Source organism: Amblyomma mixtum, chromosome 1, assembly GCF_055824585.1.
Source record: "Amblyomma mixtum isolate Tamu chromosome 1, ASM5582458v1, whole genome shotgun sequence".
NCBI lineage: Eukaryota > Metazoa > Arthropoda > Arachnida > Ixodida > Ixodidae > Amblyomma > Amblyomma mixtum.
The window spans coordinates 181,803,908-181,825,266 of NC_143012.1; the positions used below are offsets into that span (position 1 = coordinate 181,803,908).

Below are 21,359 nucleotides of genomic sequence, written 5' to 3' on the forward strand. Positions count from 1 at the left end.
GCTGCCTGAGACGCTTCTTTCTTTACCTACGCACACTGTTTCAGCGCATACTGGCGGAACAATATTCTGCCGCAGTTTTTCAGTAAAAAGAAATACCGCTTTAAAACCAATGTCAGTTCACTGTACAGACTCGCCTCTGCCATGTGACATGCTTTTTTACTTAAGCACTTGTCTAACGTGTGCAAAACAACTTCTGGACAACTTTTTTTGCGTACTTTTACGCATGTTGAAGATAATTCAGTTATATTAGTTATACTTTTGTTCCTTGAAAAACAATCTTGAGGTTGTCGCAAACTGTTTTGAAAGGAATATAATTCCCAAGCGAAATCCCAAGAAAAAAAGTCAAAAGTGTGATTCGTATTTCTAGAGAAGAGTTAAAAGTATGATTTTTATTTGTAAACAACGAGGAAGCCGCAGCAAATGGCCGTTATTCATGGCGAGGCCTAGCCCCTTGCTTCGTTTGCATTACAGCGAAGCAAGAAACTAATGTCGAGTTCTTCTTCAGGTCGGCGCGCCGTACTTAGGCACAAGGAATAATTACAAAAAACAGGGCAAGACAGGTACGTGCGCGAATGCCCAGACATAGAAAAAGGGTGGAATATTTTATAATAAATAGACACAGCAGTGTTGAATAACATTTGACGGAACTGGATTTAGTCACCACACCAGTGAGGTAAGCTGGGGATCTGGGCACAAAGTGAGCCTCTGGCCGGAGTCTAATACGTCCAGCCCCGAAGATGCGCGGCCCAAGCTCCTCTGCATGCGCGATACCACTTGGGGCCGAAAGCGAGCACCTGCAGCCCGCCGGCGCACTTCGCGACGTGGCCTATCCACTCGGCAGATAAGCCACCACATACCCCCACTTTGGCAAACCCTTTTTTGTCTTGTAGCTAGATCTCTATGCCGCGTGGAACACTTTTGTATTGAATCATTCAGTCACGTAGCGTTGTGAACGTTTAACGCGTCTATTCTCGGTCATTACGACGGTATTATGCCGCGTGTTCATTACAGCATACACCTTATTTTGCCTTATGTATGTAACCTTGCTATTCCACAGTCGTCTATGCTTCACTCCGTTGCCTTTTGGCAAACCTATTTCTAATATTAAGCTCAATGCGTGGCAGTGTTTCACTGTAACTTGATTCAGAGTAAAGTGTTTTGTCATCCAATGTGCCGTGTGCGCTCCGTGGCTTAGGCCAGTCGCTGATCAGGAGTGACCCGTATTGCAGTGCGAATCCCCGTCTTCTGGGTGTGGGTAGAGCTGTTTCTCGCTCCACCCTCTCCAAACTTATAAAATGAGCATCGGTAGGCTGAGTGGCCCGGTTAACTACGGCAATGTCACTCCTTCTGGCAGATGGACGAACTTTCTGGCTGAAATGCTCCCGAAACTCGCTTATAATTGTCGACATAGGGCGTCGTGTGAGTATATCTGCGTTTTTCGCGGTCCCGATTCTTCCAGCATAGTTCATTTTGCCCGCTGCGTGGCAAGTACCAGACTGACCCTGTTCTTGCCAGTAAATGGCTACAGCATGGCCACAATACCTTTCTTATTTCTCGCGAACATCCTTGGCTACCGAGAACTTCGGAGAGCTAAGCGTAAGCGGCGCACACGGCTGTACACAGAAGAAAGTGGACGCAATGGACAATAGTGTGCGCCTTGTGCCACTAAAAAAAAAATCGGCACATACATTCAAAAATGAAAAAAAAGAATTTCAATATTACAACTGCTGGTTGTGCGAGTTAGGGAAGGCAGGCGAAGTAAGGGTGAGAGAGATGGAGGGTGAGCAAATCTAACGAGGTTGTGGCGAAGGAAGCGTCAGAGAGTTTTGCAAAATGAGGGAAGGTTGAGGTAGGAAAGGTAAAAACGGAGGAAATTCTCACCTCTGCTCATACAGCTGTATCTATGTAACTTCGAACGCGCACTCCTGGCCGCGTTGGACGATACGAGGGAAGAAGGTAAAAAAGAAGGAAAAAAGAAAAAGTGCAAAATTCAGCAGCGAGCTGCACTGCAGATGGGTTCTTAAAGTAGCATCGTGGCTCCTGACACACGGCCAATTTGCACGAGTGCATTCGCCAACACGGCTGGTATGGGCTGTTTCAGCTTCAGCGAGCACAGAGGGGGGGGGGCTCTTTAGTAAACAACCGGACGGCGTGAATATTCGTGGACATGCTACTCTGCGTAAGGGAGGGGTTAGGAGAGTAACGATGCAAGAAGGGTGTTAGAAAAGAGTGCGGTCATTGAGGGGAGTTGTAACTTTGTAGTTCACTGCATGCTGGCTTCTTTTAATGAGTCCGAAGTCGGGTTATCTGCACTTAAAGCAGGATTATCAACTTGTTGGGCAATTTATTTTGTCTAAAACACCAATAGCGTCTAAATAAACAAATACAAATACCATCGGACGTCGCTGCTGTCTGTAGCAGCCTGTGAGTGCCACTGTGAGTGCCACTTGGGTGACGGACTGCATGCATTGTTCATAGTGCGCACGTTCGTTGGTGTATGCGGCACTTTCGAAGAGAATGTGAAATACCGTCTCGATTGAGCTGTAGTTGTCACAATACGGACTGTCCGCTTCCTTGAAACGGTATCGTAGGCTGTTCGTAAATGCAGCACTAAGACGGAGGTGATGATAAATTGCTCCTTGATGTCGCGGAAGCCCGAGTGGTAGTCTTTATTTGATCTCTGGGCCGATGGATTGGAGAAAGGGCCAGTGATGACTTGGCAAGTTACAGAGGTGGTTCTTTTTATGCTGGGTGTATCGTTTGGTGAGTTGGGACGCATCTGATTTTGTGAAGCTGCGCGTATTGTTACGACGCTGTAGATTTGCGGTCCGCTTCATTTGCTCTCTCGTTGGCTAGGATGCCGCATTGAGCAGGAAGCCACCAAAAAATTATACAGTGGCCTTCGGCAATAGCCAAGTGTGGCAGGTGGGTTATGAGAAAGTTGCTAGTGATTTGTTCTCTTCATTATATTGGACAAGGTTTGTAGCGCTGCTTGCGATTCCCTGAAGACCACCCAGCGTAATCTCCCGTAGCTCGTAGTTTCCGCTGCATAGCCATAGAAAGCTGTCTCCGAGTGTAGCCATCGCTTCGTGAACTGGTTTCAGGCCTGCGCGTCAAGTGTCGTGACTTCAGCCAGGTCATGACGGGCCGTCCGACGCCGCCGCTCCTTTCAGCTGTGTTCTCTACCCAGCAAGCATGCTGTGTCGGAAGCTTGCGCTTCGGTTAAGGAAGTCTTCCTAGGAATAATTACCCTTATCAGCACTGCTGCTTGGTCTGTTTCAAACTCTGCTTAGAGAGGAAACACGCCTTGATTCCAGTAGAGCGTCGCCCCATAGATTTGCTGGCGTGCGTTTATTTACATCTATGCAAGGACAATAAGCACACAAGGAAATGAACACTACATAAATTATAATGACGGCTGCACTTCACTTCGAAGTCGATGTCCTCAATTTTCACTCTTTCGCGTCGACTGTTTCAACATCAGCCGCGTTATTGCGTTGCATGCAGTAGTTGTAACAGGTTATTTGTCGAGCACTTGGCAATCATGCTTATAACCTAACCTAACCTAACCTAACCTAACCTAACCTAACCTACGGCAGCGATTAGATAACCACTTGTCTAACAGCATTCCTCTCTTTGTGTTGTTGCAGAAACATTGTGGTATTCTCTGGTTGTAATAGATCTTTTACATTTACCTCAGTGTGCACCACGACAGCGCCAGCACATGCACTTGGCAATTTCAGCCCGCCTCGATTCAGGCTAGCAGTCAAAGAGAGAACATTGGCGTCACCATTTTCTGCTGTTTCGCAGTTCACAAGGTGCTCTCGGCAAAAAATCGCAGTTCAGAGCTTTCGCTACAGAATGAGCGCAAAATCCACCTACATAGCCAAAGACAGGCGCGCGTGAACCCAAATTGTCCTGATCGTAGTTGAGGTCACCGGCGCACGTCACCACAGGGAGTGTGTTTTGGAGGTGAATTCTGCCTTCGCACTTGTAAAGCTCTTGTATGCTGATGGGGTAGTTCACTCCAGCCATTTTTCTGTACTGACCAAACCTGTTCTCCAGGCCATCTGTTTGCACTTCTCCCAGTAGCATATGCTTAAAACCCAGCTCACAGATTCAATACTTGGAGAATGCAAGTAGAACATATGCTGATTTCCTCAAAGCATTCAAAGTTTATTTTGTGAGCGTGACTTTGTCGCGTTTGTAAAATTCCCATACGTCAAGCTAGGTCATGAAAGCGTGCAAAAAGAATACTTGGGTTCGTCATTCAACAGTGAAATAGGCTCTTCGTATAAGTCGCAGTGGTGATAGCCCTTGTATGGCGTTTTCACATTAACTGCCTTCCACCAACGAAAAATTATTCTGATGAAGCTGACAGTTTCTTTCGCACGTGAAAGTGCGGGCATCGCAGTGCGCGTCCAAGGCTTCAGCCACAAATGCGTTGAAAACCTGCAAGGCTAACTCGTAATTTGCCTTTATAAATTTCTTCGGTTTAAAGCCTTCGAAGACAGCCGATAGCTGTACTTCAAGAACTGAGAAGCTTCAAGTTTGCGAAGCTCACTAAGATCCTTGAATGATGCCCACTGTATGATGTCAGGGTGAACGCAATGGTCAGTGAGGTTAAACGTGGGGAAATAAAAGTTGTTTACAGGATTTCTTTAGTACAGCCAATTATTTCTAACCCACCCCAACAGGTTGCACAGCGTAAACGATGTAAAATATGGGCCGTGTTACATCAGCTGGATGTGGGTATACAATCCTCACCTAATGCGGCTTCGTAAACATGCTTAAAGCCTTCCTGTTGATTGAGTTATTATCAGTTACTACAGCTAAAAGTTTACCACCAATTCTTTCCTGTCCAAGAACTGCTTTTTTGAAGACAGCATGAAGTGACGCAGCACTGTGGACAACCTCTCGAAGTAGTTTGCACCATGAACACATGTGCAGTAGTTGCAGCTTCATCTGAGTTCACTGCTGCCCTGCAATGTTTCCTCCTTGTAGTCCATGGCTGAATGTGATTCCCGTCTACCATCAAAATAACAGCACTCTCAGGCGATTTCAATTTATTAAAGCTCTGGTCAATTTATTTTTTTAAATTGTGATCACCTGATTCGTTCTCAGGTGATAGGTGGAAAGATGAGCAGACGTTTCTGAAGGCACTTGGATGCGGCAAAGTCAAAAAGCCGGAGCTCGTCTAAAACTTGTACGCATGAGGAGATATAGTATGCAGTATGCAAGTAAGCACCATTGTTTCAAATAAGTGCTGCAATCGGTCTTTCTCAAGCAAAAGCTCTTGTTTCCTCAAAAATTTAATGGTGTCTTTCCTGTTTTTGAGGACGCTTTACTCAGTATCCTTCAAGAGGTTTCCTATCAGATTAGTAAGGCCATCAGATGAACCTTTGTCGTCAGGAGTCTGCTGGAACTTATTTAATATATCAAGCGGGAAACTGCTGTCACCGATTTCGTCAGGCACGAAAGAGGGAGAGAAGAAACTTTTGTTGCCCACTGGTGTGGGCTACAATCCCGGGCCAGACACGGCCCCACTGCGCTAGATGTCTTGCAGTCCATGACGCTGCAGCACATCCGCGACCCGCGTGGTGGCGGTCTTCTGCCTGTGCGGCTCTGTCGCGCGCAGTGAGGCCTCCCATTCCTCCCAGGTGGAGAGCTCCGAGCCCGGCGGGGGAGGATCAGCCGGACACCCCATGATGATGTGTGCTAGGGTAGCGGTGGGGTGGGAGCACAAGGAACAGGATGGGGTGAAGGTACCCGGGTGGATGCGAGAGATTAGGTAGGGGGTGGGGAGTGTTCGCGTCTGCAGGCGGCGCCACAGGACCGGGTGGTGGTTGGTAAGGGATGTGTGGGGAGAGGGGTAGAGCTGACGTTCGGCCCGATAGGACTGCGTGAGCTCGATGAAGGTATGCATGCGCTCTCTCGAGTAGTGCAGGCTCGAGTCCGCCGGCGCCTGTTTATTAGTCCTCGGGCGCGGACATTGGCGGCCTTGTTACCAGGTTTTCCCGAGTGCGAAGGCACCCAGATCAGCTCCACCTGGTGGGGTAGTGTAGCCGGAAGGAAGCCGTAGGCGTGACGGATGAGGTGTACCAGTGCGGTTGTTGTGTCCTTAAGTTTTTTGATAGTGAAAGTGTTGTGTCCGTTATTTTGCAAATGGATCCCAAGTATCCGTACGGCGTTTACCTCCGGTATTGGTTGTCTGTCTAGTGTTATGTTGATGGGTGTTGTAGGATGGGTGCAGGGTTTAGGGCGTATGATTAGAAGTTCGTATTTGGTTGGGAAGCAAGTGAGGCCTGTAGTGCGAGCGTACTGTTGTGTTTGTGTGGCTTCCTGTTGGAGAGTGTCTTCTATGTGCCCATCGTTGCCCGTCGTAGTCCACAGGGTGATGTCGTCAGCATATAGAGTGTGCCAGAGGTGCGGTATGCGGTTCAGGGAAACATCTAGGGGGATAAGGGCAGCTTTGAATAGAAATGGTGACAGTAGCGAGCCTTTGGGGTGCCCACCCTTCGAAGAGTGTGGAAGGAGGAGGAGTCGGGACCTATGTGAACATCCGTGTTACGATTGGTGAGGAAGGCGCGGATTTAAGAATACATTTTATGTCCAATGTTTAATGGGAAAAGTGCGGTTAGTATGGCGCTGTGGTGGATCTTGTCAAAGGCCTCTGAGAGGTCTAAGGTGAGTATGACTTTAACGTGGGCTGGGACACTGTAGTTGAGGATGTCTTGCGCTCAGGCACGAGAGAATCTCCTAAACGTTCCACTGGGTTGCCGTGAAAACACGCAGTGATATGAAGATCTGCGGAAACAGTAACAGTGGACTGTAGAACCAGCGCGCTTTTATTTAAAATATTCAGGAACATGGTACAGTCTGGTCGATTAATAGCAGTCCATTCAACTGGAACAACACGACTTTTAACCGCTCCATCATTTCATGCAGTGATAAAAATTTGCACTGCATTTGTGCTTGCCGATAGCAGGCTGCAGACGCCTCAATAGCACGAGCAAGACATGATGACTCCCGACGCATTTCTTGGCATCTGAGGAGTCTCTTGCTGGCAAGGCATCTTCTACAGATACGAGGGGCAAACACGGAATTTGGATCACACTGATCCAAGGCGCAGACGTGGCACCTTCAGTGGGGCTTCGAGCAACTTTCTTGTCCGCGGATCTGTGTACGATGTGGTATGTTCGAGGCAGGATGCGTGGAAGTGCAAGGCGCACACCTGCATTACAGTAGCAAACTTGCGACGCACCACATTACCAACGCAATACAATCTAATTTTCGCCCCGCCGCGGTGGCTCAGTGGTTACGGCGCTCGGCTGCTGACCCGAAAGACGCGGGTTCGATCCCGGGCGCGGTGGCGGAATTTCGATGACGGCGAAATTCTAAAGGCCCGTGTGCTGTGCGATGTCAGTGCACGTTAAAGAACCCCAGGTGGTCGAAATTTCCGGAGCCCTTCACTACGGCGTCCCCATAGCCTGAGTTGCTTCGGGACGTTAAACCCCAATAAACCAAACCAATCTAATTTTTATGCTTAATTTTTGTCATAGCTCCCGTACATTTGTGGCAACAGCAAAGAAAATCACTTGTACCTTGTTGACAGCAGGCACAAAATCCTTTCGAGGAATCGCACTGGGCCGCTTCTTGTAGAGCTCTTCATCCTTTGGGAACAAAAGCAGTTGAACCATGTTCCCCGTATTGTAGCTGCTTGAGCACATGGGCACACAACACTTGTTAGGCATGTCGAAGCCTGGATGCCGCAGAACAGGCACGAGAAAAACAACGCTGAAGCGACTGGCTGGACAAACTAGCTGCGTGCGGGAAGAAGAGAAAAATGAGGCGCGACGCGACGGGACCAAAAGGCCGGAACGGGGAACTGGAGGCAGCGGCAGGGGTAGGGAAATGGCCAGTAGAACGGCGGGTGCTGATGCCACCAGAGTGGGCGCAGTCCTTGAATGTTTTAGGAGGCGATGGTATAGCGAAAGCAAGTGGCATTTAGTGCGCCTGTTAAATCGTGTGCAAATATTTTTCAAATGCTACTACGATTTGAGGACCTCTGACAACCACTTCTTCTGTAGCTGGAGACTACTTGCTTGTGCAAAGTAATTCATCATCATCATCATCAGCCCGACTACGCCCACTGCAGGGCAAAGGCCTCTCCCATGTCTCCCCAATTTATCCACAGTAATTTACCCCTTCATTTGTTGGGACAGCGGATCCGGGAACAGTCTGGGCCTAACGTAGGGCTTGGTGGGCCGTGCCAGGGTTCATTATAACGTAGCGGGCAAGTGCCGGGCCCAGTCTTGAAGACGCTGGCCTGGGCGAAGACCGGGCTTTGTGTCTCGAGCCCGGGCCGGGATTTGGCCTCAGAATACTGCTTGTGCACTACTCAAGCCGGTACACAGCTACGATATTAACTAGTGAGAAAGGTACAATTAAGAACTGAAAAGTGAAAAGCTGTCACCGGAACCTTGACAGTGACATTATACGGGTATCAATATTTTTCATGTAGGTCGCGAGATTGCCTCCTTCTCTATGAGGCATCTGCTGACCATTGTACATGTAACCATCAAGGTAGAGTCTCATATGTCGACGGCATATTTGAACGGCTCAGTACACGGCGACTAAGCAACGTTACACAAAGGTTCCAATACTGCGCTAGAATGGTTTGCTTTCCTGACAAGCGAGGTCTTTAAATCGTGAAGAACCGCTGCGTAGCCTTTTCTACTGAACTATAAACCGGTGCATTTGGGCATTCTGACGCCTTTTAAACGACGGGTGAAGCCTTCGAGAACATGTCGATTGTGAAAGCACTGGCAATGAACAAGAGACGAACAGCGAACGTCTTGACCTAGAAAGACGATTGTCAAGTCAATTGTCAAGTTTCTCTAGTGAGGCTGAAAGACTGTTTGCAACACATTGCAACCATACACTCGAGTAGTGAGCGCATCCGCTCACTGGCTTCTTGCCATAATTTTGAAATTACCAGCGGCACTTTCAGTTGCACAAACAGGAAAAATTTAGCGCCGCTGTACAGGAGCCAATGCACCAGAGCGCCCCATCAAACAAGTTGACGGGAATTGTTTCCAGCAGAGTAATTGAGCGGTACTTATTTCAGACACGCACTCAGAAAGGCACGACAGGACGTCCGCTGACACCAAGTTTACTGAAAGACACACTCGTATATTTATTTAGGAGGAATGCAGGAAGCGCATCCGCTAAAATGCTGTCCAGCCTCCTTAGTCGGCAAAAGTGTTTTTTTGTGGTGATAAAAGCGCGTGCGCTCGCTGTCTTCCTTCTAAATGATTAAATGAGTTTGTGTTTAAATAAACTTACAGTCAGCGCCAGTCCTCTCATGTCTTAATTTGTGCTTGTATCAAATAAGTAGCGCTCAATTACTCCTTTAGAAACACGACAGCGCAGGAGCCAGGAGCACAAGGGCAGCTATTACTCCCTGTTTTCAGAGGGTTTTCAACGAAAATTACCGAAATCCAGAAATTTTGTTGACGTGAGTCAACGACAACGTAGAGCAGGTGTTGCGATAGCGGATTGCGAGGAGAACCATTAATTCATGATGTAAACAGCGCGAACTACAAGGGACAAGAACCTTTTAGTTGCGAGTCAGCGCTCGTCCTGTGTCCCTTCTTTTCTTGTCCCTTGTAGTTCGCGCTGTTTACATCATGAATATCTACCAACTCGCCCAACTGAACGTTTTGGAGAACCATTAAATCACGATGCCACACAAGGACAGCAAGAAACAAGGGCCAGCACACGAGCGGCGGGTGGCCCGCAGCTGGCGGCGGGGAATGCTTCGCACCTTCCATACGGAATCCAGATGAGTATACGTTGCGGTAGGCAGTAAAAAGAGAGAAAAATAAAAGTACCGTGCCCGTAGCTCCTGCTGGAACGATGTGCTAGAGGAGAGTTGCAGTGCGAGAGAAGTAAAGAACGCTCCTACGCTTCAGATTTATCTACCACTGCCACGTGAGGCGGCAGAGAACACGACCCTGCCCCATTCCAGACTCTCATCTACGACTGACCTTAGGGAACATGCAGCCAGGGCCAACACGAGGCCAAAGCAGCCAGCATTACTCTCGTGGCAGAAGTATATCTGCGGCAGTTATCGGGAGGAGTTAAAAGTAACCAGGAATTTCCAACCGGCGGTGAGCTAGAGCCGCAACGCGCGTCATTTGTAGGCGCCTATTTCAAATAATCAAAGCTTGCTAGTCTGGTTTCGAAAAATTATGAGCCATAAATAGCAAGCAAGTCTCAAATCCCAGTCGCCTACTTAACCTTCGTATATGCCATCGCGCACCGATCGCCATGAATTGAGTTTTCGTTTTTGCCACTCACATATAATTTTAGATTGTTTTATTCCTCTTCGTGAGCATCACTGATGTTAGTGCTTTGAAACCATTTGTTTGTTGTCCCCCTGTTTCTTTATCTCTTTTTTTTCCTTACCACTTCAATTTTTACCGCCTTTGGTCATTGAATTGACCTCAATAAATAAACAAAGCTTAATGTAAAGTACTAAACATTTTTGTTTTAAAGTTCCTTCTAAATCTCTTCTCCAAAGATGCTTGCTAAAAGAATGTTAACTATAAGCGAATGACGGAAAACTGCTGAGGAACAAGCTCTGAGGTCATGCCCAGTGTACGCAACATTTAGGATAACATCACAACAGAACGAACACGAACGATGCCAAGATTGTTTTCCCCGCGCCGTGCATGCAGCGAAAGGTTTGCCCTCGGTGAAAGAAGAAAATTGAAATCGATTGGAGTGCATAAAGAATCACGCGATATCTTCAGTGTGTGTTTCACAAGTGGCCCACTATCTTCCATGCGACACTGTGTACAAGTAGATGCAGTACGAGAGGGAACACGTGAGCGCGTGGCCGCCGCACTTCGCGGACCGCTGTCGCCGAGTAGCAGCGAGCATTGCCCAGTAAGCATGGCCGGCTTTCCGTGCATATCCGTGGTGCCGCCGTTCTCGTCGGCTCTCGGCGGCAGCGCTCTACTAAGCCCGGAGGCCACGCGCTGTCATGTTCCCTCTCAAATTAGTTATAGCTGTACGTTGATCAAGCCAGTGGAAGTTTTATATACCGAGCACGCAAATCCACACTACCATTGCCAAATAACATGAACAGTCACTTAGTGTACCGATATATCACTCTGATATGGGTACTGTAATCACACTGTCGAACATGAGGACACGCCAAGCGGAAACAGCTAATGGGTGTGTTGCACCCGCCAAGCGCGATGCAGCCTAGAGTTATGCTGCTATGCGTCATCGTCCCCAGCTTGCCGTCCACCATCCATCGAACACAAATGAAAGCAGCGTTAGTCGCCTCTCTCGGGCAGAGCTGAACCACGTCATCTCTTTCTTGCAGGGATTCAACCCTGCGCGCTCAGTGCAGATGAAGGCCCGCATCCAGGACGGCATTGTCCATTCGCCCTACCCGAGCATCGAGATCCCCGTCTGCTCTTTCTACGACCTGGTGAGAAAGGAGCTTCTCACCAAGCCAGATAAGACAGCGCTGGTGAGCATGGGTCCTGACCGCCTCTAAGCAAACGATTCTAGGCCATGCTTGCAGTGGTAATTCAGTGTGTCGCGATATGCAGTTTCGGTTTCCACCAATTGCTTCCAGTTCAATTTTAACGGCATGGCGTTGAAAGCCCCGTTGTCCAGAGAAATCTGCTGTCGGCGTTGTGAGCCAAAAACCACGAGCATGACTCTGGCAGATCGTGTCCAGAGAGCAACCTAGGAGGCGGTTGAGCCACCTAGAAAACGTGACCTTGCGGCGTCATCAGAACCTGCCCACTGAATAGGGAGCAAACTGCCCACTGTGGCAGGTGGCAGTTATATTAATGAATGGGCGCTCGGAAAGAGCAACCTTGGCTGCACAAGGCCCGCCGGCGGGAGCACCTGTCATCGCAGGGCAGTGGCGCTTGCTTAACTGCTGTATCACTACAGCGTATGAGGGATATGAGGACCCCTAGGGATCTATGAATGTAAAGTAGAGAGTCATCATGTGCATATACAACAATTAATCCATTACGCTATATCGGTACACTCTTGAGGCACAGCTTGTGTCCCCTTCCCCTTACTGCTTAATTTTTGTCCCAAATTTATGAAGACGTGCGTAAACCACTGGCAACTGATTTCGTGAGTGACTGAAGATATAATAACCAGAAAGTGAAGAAGTCCTCTTGTCGAAACTTTGCCAAGCACCCGGAGACTTCCCCCTCCAATGTTCAATTTGTGCTTTCAAGAAATGCATCCACCTGCCCTCAACCATGGGCTACATATATATTAGGTATACATGTTCCTACTTTTTTTGTTTTATGACACGACTTGCTAGCTGCTTCGTCCGCTATGGTCGAACAGAACTTAATTCAGGAGTAAAGCAACCCCAACTTTCTTGCATTCTTGACTTCCATACACTTCATCTTCCTGAAAAAGGAATGGTGTTCATGTTTTTGTTTTTTGCCTAAGTATACTGCTAATCAATAGCGAATAAATAAATAAATAATCAATAAAACCTTCATCACTGATGCACCTGACAATTCACAGTGCGTGTTTCAGCCACTTGGTATACAGCACAGATGTTTATGCAGTCATTCTTATGTTTAATTTTGTGTTACTAACTTGTTTTTATTGCTTTTTGAGGGCGGATATTATAGACTTCGATCAGACTTCACCAGGAAAGTTGTCCAGTTTTTCATTCTGTGGGAGCGCCCCGTCAGCATTTCGACGGTCGCCGCCCCTGATGACTGATTACGCAACGCTCAGAACAGTTCTTTTCAGTACCCCCTTGTTATTCATCTTCAGCAAAATCGCGGAAAGCCTGCGATGGCGGGAAAAGCCGAATTGACCACATTTTAAATCATTCCGCAAAATTAGACAGGCTTATATATGAATGGCGGATAAGCAATTAAAGGTTATGCAGCCAGAACACGCCCAACAAAATGGAAACCTTCTCTCACTAGATGCTGAAGCTTGTTTTAGCATCTAAAGATAGTTTGTACGTTTGAACGAGTGTCCTCTTTTCATTGCCGCTATAGTGCATCGTTTTTGTATTTTTGTTCGTTGGTGAATCGAAGTATTTGCCGTATTTTCAAGTAGGAAGAAAGATGAAGGAGACCATTATTACTTATTCAAAACCCGAAGACACCTTTATTACACGCGCTGTTTGAAAAGACAATAAAGGCACCATGCGCATACTGAAGACAAAATTATCATGTTTGCATGCGACTGCTCGAGGAGGATCCTGCGGAAATGCATTGCATGCCGCAAATCACGTGCGCTGGCCCACTTGCACTTCGTGCTCCTTAGGGGACAAACTGGGTCTAGTGCACTCCCGGAAACGTGTTCTCTGGTTTTGGATGTTTCTTCTCCGCTGTGTATTTTCTGTTGCGAATTCCTGGCGATTAGATTAGTAGTGCTTCTATCTCCACGTCAAGGAATTTTATTCCTTCTCCTTAAGAATACCAATCACGACGTGCTCTAGTTTCATGGTGAGCATTGATATCAATGGCGCGGGTGAGCTCGGTTTCGATACCATGCTCCAGCGTGGTAGCATATAATACTTCTAGGTCCCATTCACTCATTATTCTGGCAAACATCGCCCAAAATAACAGTGAACTTATTCTTATAATGCTAATGGTACTCGTAATAACTTTCATAACACAGCACAGGTAGGTTCTAAAATATTACACAGAATGACGATACAGTCTAGCCCGTTTATAACGAAGCCACTTATAGCGAAATAACGGGTATAATGAAGGGATTTTAATTTCCCATTCCGATTTTTGCATTTTCAATACATTTTGGGTCCGGTTTTAACGAAGTAAATAAGAGCGCGTCAGCGGATATAACGAAGAGATTTAATACCAACCGAAAAATAATCTGCCAATCAACACATTTTTGCGTCCTTGAGGCGATTTTTTCCTCGAAAATAAGAGCAAAATCCGGCTGACGGCGTCCTTTCGTGGCGTCGTCTGCTCTCCTGCGGAGCGAAAGGTTGCTTCACTGCATCGCATGGCACGCCGGACTCGTGTTGCGCCGTCCTTGAACGGCGTCACGGCGTAGAGCTGTAGATGGTCCGTAAGAAGCGCAAGGTGCTGATGTTGCTTGACAACTGCAGTGCGCATCACGTCAACGCACACTTGAGCGCTGTAGAGGTTTTGTTCCTGCCCCCAAACACTACCGTCAAGCTGCAGCCTATAGACCAGGGGGTTATTGCCAACTTTAAGGTCCACTACCGGCGCCGCATGATCGAGCGCCTCCTGATTGATGTTCACGCTGCCGACAACATGGTCGGCATGAAGGTGCCTTTGGTAAAGGCGATTTTCTTCGCAAGCGGAGCCTGGAGGGATGTGAAGCACCTGACCATCGCCGATTGCTTCGAGAAAGCCGGCTTCTCCCGAAGCAGCCGCGCGGAGGCGGCCCCTGCTGGGGACGACGCTACCGCGATTGACGTCGCTGCAACCGCTGATGCTGCCGCCGCGACGGCCTGCTTGGAGCAGCTTTGGGATTCCGCTAGCGACTTGAACCTTGTGCCTGCGGGTCTAAGCCACATGGACTTCGTTTTCGCCGACGAAGACCATGTTGCCACCGAGGACTTGATGACTGAAGAAGTTGCCGGGAGTGTCATGGAAGAGACCTTGGCGTAGAGCGCCTCCGACAGCGAATGCGACGATGCTAGTTGTGCCCCTAAGCCGGTCACCTCCGCAGCGGCCATCGCAGCTGTTGACACGCTACGGATGTACCTCGGGAGTCCGGAGTTCGACTAGATCTTTGGTTCGCAGTTGGATGGTATGGAAGCCGCAATCCTGAAAGCCGCACTCGCGAAACGTGTTCAGGGGACGCTGGACGACTTCTTTCAGCGGCAATAAATCGGTATGCCGATGTTTGCATTTTCTTTTCGTAGTCCGCATATTACGAAATAGCGGATATAGCGAAGTGATTTCTGATTCCCGCCGACTTCGTTATAACCGGGCTAGGCTGCATACCGAAAAACTTCCAAACTGTTGCCCGAGAAGGCTAGGGAGTTGAAAATAACTTACTACACTACTGCCTTGAGCGACATTCCAATCAGGGCCCCAGGGAACAGAGCATCGTTTTCCGAGGCCTTAGGACTCCCGACCGCCCAGCACAGATTCATTTACTTATTTGGCCCTATTTACTTATTACCGTCCTTTCACGGTAGTTACGGGGAGGGAAACATACAGATACAATTTTCTAGCACTGCAACGCATCAAAGGCACATTGACACTTTGAACATTAAAGACCAACAACTAAGCTTTGTACTATTTTTTCGTGCTCAAAGCCACCGGCAGGCGGCTTTGTCACTTGCTTTGTGGCATGATATGTGACCTGGTTCATCTGGAATGCTTGCAGCTACGCACAACTGCTTACATATTTTTCGAGATGGTTGGAGCGCCATTTAGTGCTTGGTTTATGGGGTTTAACGTCCCAAAGCGACTAAGGCTATGAGAGACGCCGTAGTGGACATGAGGATCCATAGCGCACAAAATTCAAGGGACACAACACAAGCGCTAAACCGCAGTCAAGGGCTCCGGAAATTTCGACCACCTGGGGTTCTCTAACGTGCACTGACATCGCACAGTACACGGGCCTCTAGAATTTCTCCTCCATTGAAATTGAGCCGCCGCAGTGGCTCAGCGGCTATGGTGCTCGGCTGCTGACCCAAAAGACGCGGGTTCGATCCCGGCCGCGGCGGCTAGAATTTCTTTGGAGGAGAAATTCTAGAGGCCCGTGTACTGTGCGATGTCAGTGCACGTTAAAGAACCACAGGTGGTCGAAATTTCCGGAGCCCTCCACTACGGCGTCTCTCATAGCCTTACCCCCAAACTCTGAAAGCTTCCTTACCTCAGTAAGGGAGCCTTCACTGCAGTGAGCAGCCCTCATGTCAATCTGAAAGCTTCCTTACTGAGGAGCCCTAAGTAAGGTCGTCCTTGGTGCCTCCTCACAGTTGAGGCAGCTGCCAGCTGCCTTCATGCGTCCTTACGTCGCTCCTGGCCCTGGAGGAGTGCTTCACCTCACTGCTGCCACAAGTGACTCCGCACACTCATGCGGGCGGCGAGAAGCAGCGCAAGGACGCGAGCCCGGCGTGAGTGCAGTTGAGCAGGCGGGGGAAAATGGCAGCGTGGACTGACCGCTACGCGGGCGACTACACGCAATTTTTTAACCGTGCTTGTGAATACGCATTCGATGAAGTGTACCTGTATCATCGAACAGCTAGGTTGCTTCGCGACGCGGTGAATCCAGTGGAAGTGCACTCAGAGGAAGAATTTGCGTTCAGATTCTGCAACGGTGTGGCTCTGTCACACTTGGGCATTCGGCGGCGAGAGCGAGCGAAGTCCGCCGCCGCCGAAATGTTTCCTCGTTCACGCCTCCCGGCCACCACGTCGCCGCTCGTGTGTGCATGCTTACGTACGCTAAACGCAGGTATTTTGCGGGACGTTACAACGTTTCTCAAATTTCCACTTTTAATTCAGCTTATGCAAACAGCGACGCAATGACATGACGATTGACGTTTACGTGGCTATTCCCTTTGCATCTGGTGGACGATTTTCCGCCTAGCTCAGCCTAGTGGCGCCATCTCGTTGTTAGGACGGAAACCATTTCTGTCAACAAACCGATGGTCTTAAGCCTAGCAGCTGCTGAATCGCCAATCTAAATAAAAAATTAAGGCAAATTTATCACTCATACTTTCCTTAGAGGCGAGATGAGAGGAAGCGAAAGACCGATGGCCCATTTATGGCCAGCGAACGCACTGAAAAACGCAGTAACGACGACGAATTCAGTTTGAATCGAGGGGCCCAGCTTCGAAGGGCGCCGCCATGTTTGTTGTCACCACGGGAATGCAACTTCCTACTCGGCGTCCTATTGGCCAATGTGAAGGAACCCTCAAACCCAGACACGCGGCATGCGTTCCTTACTTGAGGAGAGGCGAGGAGAGCTTTCAGAGTAAGCTGGCTTCCTCCATCGAACATTCGCGGAAAGGCGGCCTCACGTAAGGTTAGGAAGGCTTCTAAGGAAAGGAAGCTTTCAGAGTTTGGGCCTTAGTCGCTTTGGGACGTTAAACCCCATAAACCAAACCAAACCTCCATTGAAATTCAACAGCCGCGGCCGGGATCGAACCCGCGTCTTTCGGGTCAGCAGCCGAGCACCATAACTACTGAGCCACCGCGGCGGCGCCATTTAGTGCCTTTTCACGAAGCCTAAAATTTAATGCCGCGAAAAGCGTCGATGATCCTGTTCTTCACGAAAGCCGAACACGTTTGTTGCTATCGCCGGCGCCGAATTGTTCAGTTCCGTGTGGGCGCATGTTGGAAGAAGAAAGAATTCCTCTTTTAAGTCTTCGAATGCATTCCTGCCTTCTGGGATGCCGTCATGACTACGCCAGAGTAGTGGTAGGAAGAGAGAGACTTTAATAAATAAAGGAGAGGTCTGCCTGGTTATGAGCCTGGCATGCTACTCCAGAGGTAAATAATGATGATAACCAATCTTTATGGCGCAAGCACATCTGTTGCCAAAAACGACCATGACACAAGATTTTTTTGTCCTCTGAAGGTGTAGTCAAAGAGCTATTTTTTAGGCAGTTAACTCTAAAGTAGCCGAGCACCAGGCCACAGGGAAACTTGTACCCGTTGTATAGCCAGTGGGTACATGGCGGCACTGGGGATTGAACATTGCACCTTCCGCATGGATGGCAGATAATCTACGAGGTCACCGCTGCTAGCACATGATAATACTTAGTTTCACATCTGAATAAGGATTTTAAAGCGTGAGAAACTACTTCGACCGGTGTGAAGCGAGCAACGTTCTTCATATGACGCGCCAAATGAGAGTGCTCTTCACGGCAAAAGCTCCGCGTCATAGCAGGCACTGCACTGGTGGCGCCGTACGCCGAGCTCTGTTCGCCTGCGCTAATTTCTGACAAAGCCTTTAGTACATGTTTACTAGCGCGAGCCGGAAACCTTTTATTAGTCCCACCATAGTATTAACAGTGCTTCGGCGGAGCTGTGTTCAAGATAAATGCGCTTCACCCTATACATCGCTGAATTGTATTGCATGTGCATTTAAACCATTGTGTCGCTGCTTGCAGGTTGACGATGTCATCAGCCTCACTCGCGCGGAGACGCTGACACTTATGCGGCGGTACGCCGTAGGGTTCCGCCAGCATGGCCTCCTGCCTGGTGACCGGGTGTGCGTGCATCTGAAAAACAGCGTGAAAAATCTGATCGCCATGTACGGCTGCGTTCTTGCTGGAGCGACTATCGTCCTGGCCAAGACGTCACTCACGGAAGGTAAGTCCCTGGCCAGAATATTGCTCATTTTCCTTTTCCTACGGCTCCCAGAAGGAGGCACTGTTCGTAGTTCAGCTTTGAACTGAAACTTCTTAGGTAAGTAAAATGCACCCTAGATGTGGAACAACAATTTATCCACATTTGCTCTAAAATAAAGAGAAAGCAAGGAAAAGCTCGACGCTGAGCCGCTAGTACGTGGCCCTCGTTGAAAATAACCTGAATTTTATTCGTGCGAACGCACTAATCGTAAGGTTCAAAGCCTAGCAATATCGTATTTTCTATGTCCACCTCTGGAGCATAGCAAAAAGAGGCAGAAAAAGAAATGACATCAATATCCACGACTGGGAGTACGACGCGTAGCGGCGCGAACAGATCACCTTGAAAGGTCGCTGCGCAAAACCTCTAGGCTATTTCTGCAGTGAAACATGCCTCGTCTTAAACTGCACCACACTCTCACGCTGTGTTGTTGTTGTTCATCTCGGAAAACATGTCATTGCAGGGCGTCGTCTTCATCAACTTCCATCTGCTCTCATCGCTGTCTTCTACGTAGCACCAATCCGTGCTTTCGCACTGATTCTAATGAAGTAAGCGTGCTCTGTAGGTGTAGGCCTTTAGACATAAGTGAAAAAGTTGGACCACAAAAGGGTCCTTTAGAGACTGCCCCGGGTTACATAGTCCAAAATTGGAAACCATTCGAAGCGGACATTCCATTTGGTAGCAGATGTATGTGGCTAGGAGTTCTGTAAATTGCCGGAAAATATTTTATTCCTCTGCCCACAACATAATTTATTGGAATGATTAATAACTTCTCCCGTCTTTTTACTGCTCTTCAGCGTCATGAGAACTTTCCGATCCAAGCGCTTTCAATGCGCGAGCGTTAGCGCCAACAACGGGCTCAGTCATCAGCTGTTTTTTCCACTCTGCCGGAAGGAGCAGCTGCTATTCGTGCGGCGTTGAAATCGAGGATGTTGCAAAGAAAAAAAAGAGCATTACGGAGTAATTAGTTTGTATACGATATGCACATTCTGATCCGAATGTGTCACACAGTGTACCCTTTATTGCAGTCAGTGGCAGCTTTATGGGGCCGCTCACGAAAGCAACATAACAACGAAAACATCGACAGCTGCAATGCGAGACGATGGGAGGCCATACAGAAGTCTAACAAGGACGAACCGAAGCGATTGTCGCAGACTCTGGCAATAATACACTGCAATTTCCTCGATATGGACCAAAGCAGGGTGTGATTTGGCGTGGATTGTTGGATGGAACAGAGTAGAGTGGCATCGGCATTATGTGGTGTGGTATGGGGTCGCATGAATTGCTCTAGACAGATTTAGGAACTGTGTATGGCACCATTCAGAGATGTCTATGTCTTTAGTGCAAGGCATTTCGTACTTATATTCTAATTTGGAAATTTATTTAATAGCAGGTGTATTAACAGGGAGAACAAACAAATAAATAGATACTACGTAATACTAGGGCGAACAAAATAAATCTCCTAACAAGAGACACCTAGTTTCAGTACGGAGGAACGTTTGGCTTTTATCGCTAAAGCGCCACTTCGCTAGAAATCCTGAAAAAGGCAAGGTGTGTTTGAAGTCTCTCGGATACCTGCGGAAATAAAATAAATATTGCCGCGAGTGGGTTACGAACCAGCGGAGGCGCGAACAGATCAGTTTCGGTGGCTACAACGGAAGAGGACTATTTAATAAGACAAAACCAGCCTGTGGCTGGCTGAGAACAACGTCGCCAGATGTACATTTTTATATACACATTGTGTTCTGCATGCTCTTTTGGTTTTTCCTTGTTTTTATGCGCTGTTTAATGTTTTTGTAAAAGGACGTGCTATCCCAAACCCGCTTAATAAAAAAATCCGATCGCGGCAACCGATTCCGCCTCGTGTTCAACTGCCTCATTCCCGCCCTGCCATTGCACGTCGTCATCAACTTCCATGCCCGCGCAAAAATCGGTATTAAGGCGAAAGCCTTTAATGCTTCATACTGTCATTAGCAGACGCGTAGGCAGATTTTTCCGCCTTTCGGCGTCAGTGCTTAAAAAGAAACTGCGCCGAGGGTGGGAATCGAACCAGGGCCTTTGGCATTTGAAGCGGAGACGCTACCACTTCGCCACGAAGGCTTTTTCTTCTTCAACATGGTATTTATTACAGTGATGTAATGTTCTATGTACATGAACTATATACAAGCCATTACGAAAACAGTGGTAAACAATACATATTCAAAAGACCATGCACTAGAAAAGGGGCAATGCAGAGCACATCACTAATAGTGAGTGCCACTCCGGTTCATACTCAGTCTGGGCATACACGTCTCTTACATGAACAACCATTCGACTGAAGTGATCCTTCGTAGACACAACAGGTTCACAGTGTCTGTCCATCATGCTGGTTTTCCAGAGGCTGTGCAGTCCAATCAGAAAGAACATGTCATGGGTTCATCAACAAATGGCAGCGCAGTGAGATAACGAACAGAATGTGGAGTCAGATGAATTCTTTTTTTAAAAGTGCGTTGCACGATATCCCAGAAGAGTACTGCATCTTTGCAACTGATGAAACAATGCTCAATTGTTTCTGGTTCATCACAAAGGCGGCAATTAACGGTAGACACAAAAATGCCCTTTTTTCTCTAACCATGTTCTAACGGGCAACGTACAGGTGTGTAACAAAGAAAAAGGTCTTTGTACACGGCGAGACTGGCATCTTACGTACTCTTTTGAGTACGTCATGCCCCGGTAAACCAAAACACAGAGACCGGTACATGGGCAGAGGGAAGAGCATACTAATCAAATCCTTATACAACTTTTTCCTCGACACTAAAAAAAGGAACTCAGGAGAAAAACGAACAAGTAGGAAACGGACAGCCAAATACACCTCTTGCATTATGCCCCACAAACACGGACGGTCACAAACATTGGAAGACACAATGAGGTTAGGTAAAACATGAACTAAATTTGTTCGCAGGAATGAACGTACTATTGGGTGTGTAGTGTCAC

At 48.0% G+C, this 21,359-nt stretch overlaps 1 protein-coding gene across 1 annotated transcript in view; it reads left to right on the forward strand.

Annotated features, from left to right (window-relative positions):
- Positions 1-21,359, forward strand: part of LOC149370149 (putative 4-coumarate--CoA ligase 3) — a 54,640-nt gene that overhangs the window by 2,651 nt on the left and 30,630 nt on the right. Inside the window, exons 2-3 of the mRNA XM_089560313.1 lie at positions 11,402-11,551; positions 18,149-18,350. Coding sequence (XP_089416439.1) covers positions 11,429-11,551; positions 18,149-18,350 — 325 coding nt within the window. The 5' untranslated portion in view covers positions 11,402-11,428. The remainder of the gene's footprint in view (positions 1-11,401; positions 11,552-18,148; positions 18,351-21,359) is intronic.